This window comes from Anas acuta, chromosome 3 (genome assembly GCF_963932015.1).
Source record: "Anas acuta chromosome 3, bAnaAcu1.1, whole genome shotgun sequence".
Classification (NCBI taxonomy): domain Eukaryota; kingdom Metazoa; phylum Chordata; class Aves; order Anseriformes; family Anatidae; genus Anas; species Anas acuta.
The window spans coordinates 82,110,990-82,125,436 of NC_088981.1; the positions used below are offsets into that span (position 1 = coordinate 82,110,990).

The 14,447-nt window shown below is 36.2% G+C and overlaps 1 protein-coding gene across 3 annotated transcripts in view; it reads left to right on the forward strand.

The window, feature by feature from the left end:
* The window catches only part of CEP162 (centrosomal protein 162), a 41,297-nt gene that overhangs the window by 21,943 nt on the left and 4,907 nt on the right, over positions 1-14,447 (forward strand). For all 3 annotated transcript variants that reach the window (XM_068678033.1, XM_068678034.1, XM_068678036.1), the window contains exons 14-25: positions 764-1,031; positions 2,830-2,972; positions 3,617-3,844; positions 4,537-4,674; positions 5,526-5,638; positions 6,410-6,515; positions 7,322-7,448; positions 8,121-8,284; positions 8,956-9,060; positions 10,224-10,448; positions 11,350-12,020; positions 12,811-12,952. In XM_068678033.1, coding sequence (XP_068534134.1) covers positions 764-1,031; positions 2,830-2,972; positions 3,617-3,844; positions 4,537-4,674; positions 5,526-5,638; positions 6,410-6,515; positions 7,322-7,448; positions 8,121-8,284; positions 8,956-9,060; positions 10,224-10,448; positions 11,350-12,020; positions 12,811-12,952 — 2,430 coding nt within the window. The remainder of the gene's footprint in view (positions 1-763; positions 1,032-2,829; positions 2,973-3,616; positions 3,845-4,536; positions 4,675-5,525; positions 5,639-6,409; positions 6,516-7,321; positions 7,449-8,120; positions 8,285-8,955; positions 9,061-10,223; positions 10,449-11,349; positions 12,021-12,810; positions 12,953-14,447) is intronic.

The following is a 14,447-nucleotide window of genomic DNA, read 5'->3' on the forward strand; positions in this document are numbered from 1 at the left end:
CTGATCAAATGTAGGGCATTTAATCAGACTAGCATGGTGACCAGCAAACCAGTCAGCTTCTCTAATCTTGTTTTCTATTTCCTACTCTTGTTTCTACCTAATCCGTAGGAATCCTTCCCTTCACCTAATTTGTCATAACAAGATTTAGACAATCTCCAAATTCTGTCATCCCTGAATCCCCTAAATTAACCCCACTCTTGCCTTTATGCAATCACTCCTTCAGTCTGCAAGGCATTGAGGAGGGAGGTTGTTTAGTTGATTCATTCTGGTGGGCTTCCCACAGGGCCAGTAAGCTAATCTTTCCCATTTGCTGTTCCTGGGAGTCATGTGCTCTGTTTTTAATGATGAGTTTTAGGAGATTTTTCTGCCTGCCTCTGTTTCGCTTCCTTACTTGGTTTCTTTGTTCACTGTGATTTAGCCTTTAGTCAAATAACCTGACAGCTACATGTGTAGGTAAGCTAAAGATCCTGTAATATAATACAACTTCCCAGAACAATGAAACAGAACCAGTGCAAATACTTGTTTTATATAAACTTATGAAGTAGGAAAGCATAATAAATTCTGCAGGATGTCGTGCTATTCACTTGGCTAAAATTAAATCTTAAAATTAATTCCCTTGTGTTTTTTTTCTTCCCCTCCCATTCAAGTAGTCTTATTGCTGTGTAATTCTTGTTGCTGATTCTATGGTTTTCTAGTAGCAAAAGTTGCCTTCAGATCACACTGAACCCTAAAACCTGTTTTAAATAAATATGCTTTGTCATAGGCTATTCAGTCTCATTCCACGAAGATTGAAAGATCAGAGTCAATGACAACTAAGCAAATGTTGTACAAGAATAACAGAAGTGCAGCACCTTTACATAAAAAGAAGTCTTTGTATGGTCCTCAAGGAGTGGTTAGAAGTTCTGGGTATGGGAAATCCATTTCACACTCAAAACAGTCTTTTCCAGCTACTGAAAGGAAAACGCCAAGAGAAACTTTCAAGAAAAACACTGTGAAAGCCAGAAGTCCTTCAGACAGAGCCAAATCTAAAGGTAATTCTGTCTTAAGAGGTCTGAATTTTACTTTTAAGAGCCAGAGCACTTTGCTGTTCATGCTTCACATCCTCTTTCTTCCCTAGCTCCACCCTCCCTCCCAAAAAGAAGTTAACATTTCAAAATGGTGTAGAAGAATCCAAAACTAAATGCATTAAATGTGATTAAGTACTGATTTTTTTTCTATATTTTTCTGTATATAAATCACCACTTTATTTAGGTTTTAGCTATTGTTCACCAGTAAGTCCAAAACAACACGAAGTTCAAAACAGCTGCTGTTCAAAAATGACTGTCTATACATTACATTTTTAATTACAGTAAATGCAAAGATTTGCTAATAGACTAGCTTCTGCACATGATACTGAATTTTTATTCTCAGCTTCTTTTTTCATCTTTGTTTTTCTAGAAAACAAAAACTCTAAAATAAATAAATGAATGTCCTCTTTCCTGTTCATGTCTCCTGTTGTAGCACTAAGGAATGGATAATACCTATGTAGTCCTGTAAATGCTGAGCTGCAAGTAGAGGACTTTATTTTTTTTGTTTTTGATGACCGACTTCTTGCTGGAAGGGTTTTCTGAGATAATTCAACTGGCCATCTTTTACCAGGCCACACTTGCAGTCTCAGAGGCATGGAAAGATAACTTTCTTGATGCCAAGGTTTTAGCACTCTTTTACCATGTAATGCTTTTGAAAACCCTGCAAGTAGTGTTGGGAAAACCAGCTGAGCATTAAATTGCCTGCCTTAAGGAGATGCTTCAGTGGCAGCTGTCAGACTAAGGAACCGTGTTCCTTAGAGCATTGCTGTAGAGCTGGAGATGGTGCAAGTGTACAGGCAGACAGAGGTGATAGAAGTGAAAGACAAGTCCTAAGAAAATGAGGACACTAGCCTCACTCAGGCATGCTTTTCTCTCTCTAAACAATTCTCCCACAGCAATTTCACATGTGTTCAGAAGTTGCTTTCAATAGAATGCATTCTGCCTCTGTAGTTAGGAAGAGAAAGGCATTGAAGCAAACAGTTCCCTAATCATCAGTTCTGAGGGAGTACCTTTGTGAGAGGAGAGTGTAGAAAAACTGTAAAAAGTATTAAATTTGGAAAATGATAATTGCCTGTTTGTTTTTAGGTATGATATTCCTAAGGAGGAGCTCTTAGCTTAAATCATTAAAGGTAGAAATAAAGTGGCAATTGTAGTTAGTGCTTGTATTTCAGAAGACTAAGTTGTGCATAGTTCCATGTATGGTAGTTACTTTCTAGGGGGAGCTTCCTTTTTTTTTTTTTTTTTTTACTTTGTGGTCAGGTTGCTACTTGATGCAATAAATAGATATTGCATTTCTCTGTGTCCTACCTGCACTCCAAATTTTGAAAATCACTGGGTCTTATCTTCACTGTAGCTTTGAATATGTTTTATTTCTGTATATATGTTTTATTGTTTTTATTGTCTTATATGTTTATTTCTGTAATATGTTTTATTTCTGTATGCACAAATAATTGGTCCCTTCTCGAGTGGAGAACTGAGATGAATCTTGTTTCATAAAGGATTTATTATCCAGCTATTTATCCTAGTTGATCTTGTGTTTTTTTTTTTGTTTGTTTGTTTTTTACCTTAAGTACAGAACTGATGCCTGCTACATTTTCTGTAGTGTCTCATTGCTCTGAAGTTTCTGTATTTAATTCAAAGTACAGGTTGTAGAATGGTTCAGTTGCATGCTTACAGGCTGGATCACAAGTAGATTTTTTTTTCCAAGGACTTCAAATTCTAAATTTTAATTTTGTTCTGTTTTCCTTTCTGCCTGATGAAGAAGTCTTATTTGCTACAAGGGTAATAAGATCTGCAACAAATGAACCAGTTTCCAAGGAGGATATTAACAAGGTTATGTCTGGACAATCAGTTGTTCATAACATTGGGCACCAGGCTCTGGATTCTTGCAAACAACATCAGCATGTAAGTAGTAATTAGTGATGCTCTTAATTATAGCATGTGCAGCTTGGTTTGCAAACCTATTTTGTCAAAACTTTTAATAATATTCACAAGATATTGAATAAATACTTTAATTTAGTCAAATGTTTGGTTTTGCTTTTAAAATCTGTAAGTATTCTGCTAAAGATCTTAAACAGTGCTTCTATTTGTTTTTCTACCCGAGTTACACTGTATATTTAGTATTATCTTCTGACTTCTCTAAGATGACTGAATTTGTAGTACCATGATGGATTTTCCTTCTTCCTTATAAACTATATAAAAATGTATTTACTGAATGCCTAAATCATTACTGCTTTTCAAAAAAATGTATAATGGAATAAATCCAGTGGCTGTGTAGTGGCTCTCATATGAAAGGTGTTTGCTTCTAGTTGTTCTTCTTTTCCCCCCCCGCGCCCCCCCCCCCCATGCATTTTTAGGAAGTGAGAAAATAGCTCATTAAAGGAAAAATTTGTGGGATGTTTTGATACTAGAATGGTGTTTTATTTTCTCTTCAAGTATCCTATGTGGTTGCCAAGATCCAGAAAACCAGTTAAATAAAATTGATGAGAGTAATTTTCTGTAAACAATCAATTCATTTTAATGGTTCCCTGGACTTCTCTCTTCAATAGCATTTGCCATTTTCTCCTGGCAAAAGTTGTGAGAGAGAACTGTATTTGCTAAGACGAGCACAAGTTGCTGAGGAGGACCTGAACAGAGCTCGTGATTTGATTCAACAGCTAACCAGCACAGTTTCACAAAAGGAGAAAGAAATGGAGACAAAGATACTAGAATTGAAAACACAGCATGAAAAAGAGCTTTCTCAGTGGGGTCAGGAAAACTATGTTCTTCAGAGCAAGGTACTTTATCACTTTGTATCCTGCTAGTATAGAAAATGAGAAACATTACTTCTGAAAGTTGTTATTCTGAAAGCATGTTATTTTAGATGAGTTGTTAATGAGCAGAAAATCCACACATACAAACCGGTAGTGTATGTGTTCCAGTGCAGTATATGTTCACCCAGTGCTTAATTTATTACCTATAGGACATGATCTTTTTTTCTATAAACTATGTTGTCCTGAATTCACTTATTTTGCTATTTTGGAGATCTCTGCAGCAGTTTTTGTTTGTTTGTTTTTCAAAGATTTAACTTGGTCTTATGTGTTTAAAAAATAGGTAAGAGTAACAGATACCACTTGTTGAAAAGCAGAAAAGTATGATATGTTGAAATACTGTTTGTTTATTTGATGCACATTTCAATGTTGTGTTTTATCTTTAAGGCATATTTGCAGGGTTGTTTCACTATAACTTCCGGTCTAGGTATATAACAATAGAAAAGGGAGGGTATATTTAAAAAATAATAATAATAATTAAAAACTACTGAATTTTTTATACTTTGCTGTTTTGTATTGCTTCTGTTAAACTCCAATTCATTGATCTACTTTTATATCTCAATGTGTAGTAACCTATGTATAATATAAATTGTAGCGTTGTAGAGGATTTCATATGGCTAACAAATATGCATCAAATCATTTCTATTTCTGTCTGAAAGTTGAGAAGCATGGAAGAGCTGTCTAAAGAAAAGAGGTGGATCCATCATGCAGCAACAGTTCCTGTCACTGAAGAAAAAATGTCACAAATACAGAAAGAAATTGAAGATCAAGAGGTCATTATTCAAGGTTATCAGCAGGTATACCACACAGCATTTCACGTTGTGTTCTGGCCAATTTCAGAAAGAAAACCATTTAATGGTTACTAATGTTCTGTTGAAAATAGTTACCTTTCTTTCTAAAAAGTGGATGGAATTTAGATGTGAAGGGCAGAGATATATTGCACGTTAAGTGTTTTATACATGTCTAGTTTAAACTAACTTCTTTGCCCCGAATGTAATAGAAAAAATATACTTCTAAGTAATATAGGCAGTCTGTTTTAAGATGTTTTTCACAGAATATGAGCAGCTGATTACAAGGAAACCTTGTAAGTGTGCCTGATTTATTACTTAGTCAAGCATATAAATAGATGATGCAAGCTTAATGATCCCTTTGAATACTTGCAGCTGTAAAATAAGTTAGTTTAACCAGCTTCCAGCTGGTGCTCAGCAGCATTTCTTAGTATATTTTGCATGCAATGTTTTCCCATTGTGGCTGTAGGTATGGCAAATCAGTGACTGGTTTTGTTCAAGGAGTATCAGCATAGGCAGGTTGAACTTTGACCAATCATCACTCACCCACTTATGTGCTTTTAGAATATAGTTGGGATAGCTTTGTGGCAGAGCTAACTCAGGAGGATTGGTACTCCAGAGTGAACAGACACTTGGGTGAGGTTTTAGAGGTCACTAAATACGACTTCAGTGTAAAGATAATGAAAGTAGATATCCCTTTTTGGAAATTTGTTAATAAACATTTGATGTTTGCTTCTGCTATTTCAGTGTTTCAGGAGGGAAACTGCAGAAGTCATAGATAATTGTTTTTGAACTGGGTAGAATGGTAATTTATAAACATTCTTTATCAACTAACATTAAGTTTGTTTGTGTCATCTTAGGAAAATGAGAAGTTATACAAACAAATGAAGGAGCTGCAAATCCAAAACAAAAAAAATGAAGAACAAATGTTTAAGGAAAATCAGTGTTTAATGTCTGAGTTAATAGCACTAAGGTAGGTTTAATCAAACATCTTACCTAATGACTCTAGATTTCTCAGGTGATTTTATTATTATTTATGAAGAATGACTGCAAAGTTTGTTAGATTCATGTTTTATGGATTTTCTTGGATTTGTGATTTTGGTGTTTTTCTTTTTGAGAAAATTTAGATTTATACTGATCATGGGCTGATCTTGCTGACATATGGGAAGACTAGAGGCTTCATTTGTGGAATATTTCAATTCTAAAATTTTAATATTGTTATTCAAATCGGAATGTTTAACACATATACTGCACTTGTCCTGGCATTTCAGATCTGCTCAAATCTGAAAATGTTTTGATCTTGTTGTAAGATAGATCAGGAGTCACAAGGGATTCTGGTAGTGGAGGAAACAGATTCACTGCACTGTAGGCCCTGTAAGATTTGTGTCCTATGTACCTAACGAGGAGGAAACAAAGAAACAAACAAACAAAAAAAAAAAAAATAGCAACTGTGTATATTCCTAATTTATAAATCTTTGCCTGGGAGAGGCCCATAGGTGAGTTTCATTGATGAAAATAGGTTTTCTTTCGTCCTCTCATGTAGCAGATTTCCCCACATACAGGTGAATATTTTTGGTATAAGGATGCACTGTAAAGTTGCTTTTTAATTTTATTTTATTTTTGAGCCTGCATGAATTGATGTTATATAGTACCATTTGGAGGGTTCTGTGTTTTGCTTTCAGTATGCCAAGTCATCACGTTGTAAAGTTGGCTTTTTTTTTTTTTTTTTTTTTTTTTTTTTAAGAGAAAAGATAGAAAAGATTAATATCCAGTCACGAATTGTGCAGGATTCTGAACCAGCCAGGAATCAAAGTTTCACAGAATTGATTTCAGAGCTTCGAGCAGCACGGGTAGGTATATGCCAAGCCTGTTTGTCACATGGGGGGGAAAAAAATCAATATTGTAAACTAACAATATAAATGAAGAAGGTAGTTGAACCATGCTTCTCTTTTACACTGCTAATTATTTGCCATGCTTCTGAGAATTCATTTGATGATACATTTGTAATATACAAGTAATCCCTTTCTCATCAATGAGCTCTCACAAGCAGTCCCTTAAAACGCAGATTCACTGAAAGCGTGGTGTTTATGTTTATTGACAGTCCTGAAATACCTCGTGTGAGATGTTGCAGAAAGTAGCAACACTTCTCTAGATTTCACCTGAGACAAATCCAGAACAGTGTTTATCACTGCTCTCTACCACGAAGGTTTTAGAAAAGAACATTGGAGATAAAATAATGTTACAATTTGCTCACCTCACTCTTCTAGTACTCCACGTGCTTCTGTTTTTGAGGGAAAATGTTTTGTACACTTCACCCTAAAATGAAAGATTTTCCAAGAGCTTTTGTTGTTCTGCTTACTGCAAGACTGTTATAGTACATACTTGCTCTGATGATCAAGCAAGAAACTAAAAGGAGTTTTGTTTTGTTGTGTTGTTATAAAATGATTAAGTCAGTGATAAGGAAAGCTGGATCTAAAGAGTTTCACAACCAGTGGAATTGTTCCTGGTCTGATACAGTTGATGTTGAGCTCTAGAGACTTCAAGGGCTCCTCTGGTTTCAATACAGCCATAGTGATTTAATCATTTTATGGAGAAAACTGTGTTCATGTTGATGTGTGTTCAGTTTTCATGTCTTACCATTTTCTTTAAAACTCAGAAGGAAGAAAATAAATTACAAGAAGAGATAAAACGTCTTAAACAAGATAAACAAGCTCTTGAGGTAGACTTGGGGCAAGCAAAGAAAGAGAGAGATTTAGCAAAAGTCCAAATTGCATCCACATCAGGTAAAGCACCTTCATTTTATTGAGTAATTGTGCTTATTCTTTGCATGACTCCTAAAATATACAACTAAAATTTACTTATTCATATAGTATGACTTTGAAAATGATCTGGATACATTTGACTAATATTGTCTAAACTTGCAATAAAAGTATACAGTGAAGGAGAGACCACTGTACCTTTGGCACTATTAGAAAGCCTTTTATTGTATCCAGCTAAACTCTTTATTGCTTACTAAGCTTGATTTCTTGCCTGTCTCTCAGTGGACATGGAAAACATATGATTCCACTTTTATGACTACTCTATTCAGAAGAAAAGATTGACCATGTTGCCTTATTCTAGTAGGTAGTGTAGAAGAGTAGATCCCATTGGGATTCTGTTTTCAATATCTTCTATGGCAAACTGTGAACTATTGACTAATACTATATATAAAATAATTATTATTGTATGGTTTGGTGTTTTTTTACCTTTTTTTAAATATTGTTGCATTTAAAGACCTAATTTGCATCTGATTTTAAAACTTTACTGCAGCAACAGGATTGTCAAAATAGGAAATTTATGAAATGTGCTGAGAAGAATAGTATTGACTATCCAACACATTCAAATAACATTGAATTATGTATTCTTCAACACATAATTACTAATAAAACACTAATAAGGGTGTTTTATTCTTGTAGGTGAGAAGTCTTATGAATTTAAAGTTATGGAAGAATCATACAAACAGGAAATTCTTCATTTAAAAAAAAGACTTCAGTGGTATGCAGAAAATCAGGATCTTCTAGATAAAGATGCAGCCCGTCTTAAAGATGCAAGAGAAGAAATTGAGAAACTAAAACTAGAGGTGATAAATACTTAGCTTTATTTAAAATGCTGAAACTTAAAATTATTTCTACGGATGCATACAATGTAACTTTGTCCTTCATAATGCTCCCACCTTTTTGAAGAAAAACCACGGGAAACCTTCATAACCTTTAAATCAAATGTGGATGTCTTTATATTCAAGATATGAATTACTGCACATGCAGTCAGAATTGCAAGTGAATATTGCTTAAAACTGTTTTTGCTTGTGTTTGACACACTAATGATACTGCTAGAAACAAAAGTAATGTGGCTTAAGATTAGCAAATTTCTTGACTAAGAAAAACTGACCCTAAATTCATGTATTATAATGTAGTATGTTATATTATTTCATATTAACCAAGCCTGCGTACTGTGAGGATGGGAGGAAAGAAAGCAGATTTACTGGTTTGCAGTCAAGAATTGTCCCTAGAAGAAAAGTTTTTTTCTTCTAGATTTCTGTGTCTAGTTTCAGTTTTAGCTCCATGGATCTTAATTGTCTTCAAGAAGCTGTAACTTAGTTTAAAAACATAAAGGAACGATTAGTACAGGAATAACTACTAACAGTTCTTAAGTTGAATATTTCTATGATTGTTTTTATTTGAAATGCTTGCTTTTGTACTACAAGAAAACATCTCTGAATGTATATTTCAGTTTTTCTCATAAATTGGATAGGTCGAGAAGCTCAGAGCTGAAGCTGGAGACGAGTGTGTGCAACAGAAGAAACGTTTGAAAGACAGAGCAGCAGATGCTAAAAGAATTCAGGACCTTGAGCGACAAGTAAGCCATAATATAACTGTGTTTCACTTAACCTTTACTTTAGATAAGGTCACTTACAAGGCTTACTAGCCCTTTCGTAAGGGTGAAGCACTGAATGAAGCCCTGTGACAAAGTAATTTTATACTGTAGAACACTCAACACAAAAAGCTGCAATTATTTAGTTACAAAGGGCTCTCCTGCCACTGCGTTCTAAGCCATTTACTGACAACCATTTAAAATCGTTTAATGTTAAATTACTGTTCAGAGTTTCTTGGAAAAGAGCAAGAGGGCAAAAGCACATGTAAGCTTCCTGTTTCTCTTCTGAGACTCCCTCTGAATTTAGTAAATCCTTAATATTTCAACCAAGTTGTTTCAAGAGAAGACATTGAAATTCCATTGAGTTCCTACAAAAGCCATGAAAACTGGGGAAATAGGGAACTTAAAATCCATGTTTCTACTGAGGAAAAAATCAGAAGGAACTGCACCTTCCTCAGTTTTTGGAGGTGGCAGTTGGTTAGCATTTCACTCCAAAATCGTTCAATTTGCTGTGCTGGGGGAGAAGCAGGGATGCAGGAAAAATAGGAAAGAGCCTCTGCAGTATTCTAATACAAAGAATTCAGAAAGCATCTTATCCATAGATTTAAAAAACAAACAAACAAACAAAAAAATTTATATTAGTCTTCCACACAAGGTTTTAGTTTATTTTGAAGTTTGCAATGAAATAAAAAATGACGTTACATCTGTTACTGAGAGAATTTCAATGCTGTCATGAAATCTCTCTATAGCAGTTGGAAAAGTAGAGTGGAACATGAACTTGTGAATGTGAAATCCAAAAGAAAAGCAACTATTTTAACGGCATTAAGAGCCTTATACAACTTAAGAGCTAATAAAGTAAATAAAAGGTCTATCTGACATAAGGCCATCTGATGACCAGAGCTATTCTGTTTAAATCCGTGATGTTGTATAAGAAGTCAGTAACTAAGAGATGTTTACAGACAAGCAAGACTTATCAATAACAAATGTAAACAATGCAAAAGAAATCATTATAACAAAAATTCTCAAAACACATCTCGTTCTTATCCCAGCTTAAATGGATCATGTTTGTCAATGTTCTGTCACTCATTTCAGTACATTTTTTCAATAGAACTTTCTTTTTAACTTCTGACTTAATTTTCTTTTGGTAGATCAGAGAAATGGAAGGCATTCTGAAAAGAAGGTATCCAAATTCTTTGCCTGCTTTGATGTTCGCTGCTGCTGCTGCAGAGAAAACTAACGATCTTTCAGCTAAAACAAACACAATTGATTTTTTGGAGAGAAGAATAAAAAAGTTAGAAACGGAACTTGAGGGTAAAGATGATGAAGCTAAAAAAAGTCTCCGTGCTATGGAACAACAGTTTCAAAAAATAAAGGTAAAAGATGGAGGCTTGTTGAGCAGTCTGCTCCACAAGTTAGAGTCATAAGGCTATTGGGGTCTACCACAGACTAGTGGTGAAAACTGAAGGCCAAGACCACACTGAAAAAAATATTAAAAGAATTTATTGCTAGAACTTCAGCAATTTGGGCATCTAAAATGTAAAGAGCATTTAAAATTGTTAGAATAGTATCAAAACTGAGAGGTCAAGTTTCTGGGGCATAATAACTTAGTCCTTACAAAGAGGGTGTGTGGATATCATTCTGTGGGTCAGAGCTGCTGCTCACTAACTTCCTTGCTGTATACACAGCAGGTTGTGGTTTCCTTCTGCAGGGAACACTAAAAATTCTATCCAAAATCTATATGATAGCAACTTTTAAAGATTTGTGTTAGGAAACACGGAAATTTGGCATTTTACTTCACAGAAAAGTAAGTTTCACAGGTTCTTAATTAGCAGGAAAATTGTACTTCACATCTTAAAAATTGTGTTTGCAAGCATGGCAAACAATGGTAGCTTTTAACAAAAATATTTGTTTTGATATATTGTGATATTAATTTGTTTGTCCAAGTTATTTACATCTGAACAGAACAAAATTACATGAAAAATGGTTTCTTGTCCATTTAATTTTCTTTCTAATAGCAACTCTATTCACTGTGAGTAGATGAATTTGTAGTAAGTGTCTTGAGTAATTCTGTTCTACATCAGACTTAGCTTTGCTTCACATTTTTTTCACTGATTCCTGAACCGTTTGAGCACTGTTGTTAGTAACAGTGATGTGTATCCTGTCTTAAAAATCTTGTGTCAGACACGAAACAACTATAAAGAATAATAGAAAGAGCTATTCATAAATGTACAGTTAAAGAAACTGCTTCCCCCCCTTCTCCCACTCCTACTCCAGATACAGTATGAGCAAAGACTTGCAGAGCTTGAGCAGCTGCTTGCCTACAAATTCATGAGTGAATTGCCAAAACCGAATGCTGATAAAGCCAATTCTACCGAACTTGAAGAGGAGCTTCAGAATCTGAAGACGACCCATCAGATCACTGTTAAAAACCTCGAGACAGAAATTGAAAACCTCAAGAGTCAAAATTCCCAATTAAAACTCAGAAGTAAAAAAGATAACAAAGACTTAAAATTAACAGACTCTCAAATAAAAGAAAGCAACACAAAAGACAGACTGTTAAAACTAAATCAAGAACTGGTCACAAAAAATAAAGAAATAAGAGACCTTACAAAAACTGTAGAGAAACTTCAAAAAGAAAGGATGATGATGTTGTCTGACAATAATTTGAGAAATAAAACTGATAATAAGGAAAACTCTCGAGAGATCTTGAAAAAGCATACCTTAGCAACAGATAAAAGGAATTCCAACAACAGTGAACCCTTTCTGGGCATTTTTCATGATGACAGAATATACCAACCTCATACTTTTTCTGATCCTAATATCTCGGAAGTTCTGCAAGAAAATGCACAGTTGAAAGAGGAGCTAGAAAAATTGTCTCTGGAAATGAACCAGCAGAGGGTGAAGTCTCAAGCAACGCTGGCTTATTCTGAAAATAATATACGAAGGTAAATGGTCAGCATGTTCCTGTAAAAAAACTTGTTAATAATGGGTGATGCAGGATCAGAATGACACATCAACCATGTGTGAAGCCAGGTTATACTTGACCATCATTCTCTGTAAATTTCATTTTTGCTGTTTGATTTTTTGGGGCAGTGTACAGATACAATTATTCCTGCAGGAAAACCTATCTCAATCCTTTTTCAGTACTACAATTTGTCATGGTTCTGAGTAAAAAAAGATCTCAGTATAAATCATTGTATCATAAATGCTTTGTGTTGCATAGTATTAATGTTTGGTACATATTTTGGCACTTTGCTTCAAACTGAGGCATGCTTTCAGTTTTAACCAACAGTAGAAACTTTACACTTCGCATTGTTTCCCTTAGCTCCCTTCATATTCAACGTAGAGGTAGTAAGTACGTTCAGATAGCAACCCATTTTATTCTAAAATAAATACCTGAAATAGCACAGCTAAATTGTGATTTAACAGCATCTATTTTCTCTACCTTGATTTTTATAAGAGGAGCCTAAAAAGGTGGTTTGGCTGAGTTTTCAGTATTCTAGCTGCCTCTCGTTAAATGGAACACATCTCCAACATTGTAGGATTCCCACCCACTCATCTCTCCAAAGTGGTGGAAGTACTGGTGGTCGTGTTTCTTGCAAAGTATTATGAAATATCTAAGATGTACTATCTTTAACACTTTTTTCGTATTTTGTGTTCAAATGAGAAAATTCACTGCATTTTTGAAGAACCGTCTTGCTGCTTTACTACATGTTATGTTCTTCTCCTGTCCAGGATACAGGAAGACACAGCAGAATACATTGCCTCTCTGAAAGCTTCCCATCAGAGAGAAGTAGAGAACATCCTTTGCCAGTACGCAAAGGAACATTCTGCTTCCAAAGTAGCTGAACTTAACAGCAGAATTTCAACGCAAGAGGTGAGATACAGTAGATACATTCATTACACGTAGCAATCTGGAAACAAATGATTTCAACAAGTATCTGTAACTTTTATTTTCCCTTTAAGTAGGATGTATTGTTTCAGAAATGGGCCCGTGCTACTGTATTCAGAGAATCAAAATGGCAGAGGCTGGAAGGGACTTCTGGAAGTCACCTGGTCCAACCTCCTGCTCAAGCAGGGACACCCAGGGCAGGTTGCCCAGGGCTATGTCCAGATGACTTTTGAAGATCTCCAAGGATGGAGATTCCACCACCTCTCTGGGCACCCTGTACCAGTGCTCGGTCACCTGCACACTAAAGAAGCCTTTCTTGACACTTAAAGGGAACCTCCTGTCTTTGAGGTTGTGGCCACTGCTTCTTGTCCTGCTATTGTGCACTGTTGTGCCAGAGCCTGGCTCTCTCTTCTGCACACCTTCCCTTCAGGTGTTTATATACATTGATAAGATGCTCTGAACCTCCTCTTCTCCAGGCTGAACAGTCCCAGCTCTCAGCTTTTCCTTATTACAGAGATGCTGCAGTCCCTTCATCATCTTTAGTTGCCCTTTGCAGGACTCTCCAGTCTGTCCAGGTCTCTCTTGCAGTAGGGAGCCCACAGCTGGATAAAGCATCCCAGGTGTGGCTTTACCAGTGCTGAGCAGAGGAGAGAGAATCGCCTCCATTGACCTACTTACTGGCAACACTCCTCCTAATGCCCTCCAGGATATCATTAGTGTTTTATTTAACTTGGTGTCCACCAGGACCCCCAGGTGGTCCTGCAGACAGGACTGTGCATGTTCCTTCATGGAGGGGCCTCTTGGCCAGGTCACTCAGTGACAGCATAGCCATCAGCCACTCCCAGTTCTATGTCCCATCAGAAATCTTGTGGAAAATACACTCTGTTCCACCGTCCAGGTAACTGATGAAGATGTTGAGCAGGATTGGACCCACTATTGATCCCAGAGGTACTCCTTAGTTACTGGTCTCCAGCTAGGCTTGATTCCACTAATTACTGCCCTCTGGGCCTAGCCATTCAGTCAGTTTTCAATCTACCTCACTGTCTGCTCATCCAGCCCTTACTTCATCAGCTTTTCTATGACAGTCTTATAGGAGGCAGTGTTGAAAGCCATACTGAAGTCAAGGTAGACAATATCCACAGTTCTCCCCTCAAGCTAGTTGTTTCATCATAGAGCATTATTGGGTTGGTCAAGCATGGCTTCCCATTTTTGAGTCTATGCTCACGACTAGCAATCACTTTCTTGTTTTTCACCTGCTTGCAAATGGTTTGCAGGATTAGTTGCTCTGTCACCTTCCCAGGGAGGCTGACTGGCCTGTAGTTCCCTGAGACTTCCTTCTTGCTCTTTTGAAGGAAGGAGTGATGTTTGCACTCAGCACTCATGGTAGCAACCCATCAGGGTCCATGGATTCCTGTATGTCCAGTTTGCATAATCATTCTCTAACCTGATCCTCTTCCACCAAGCGTACATCTTCCTTGCT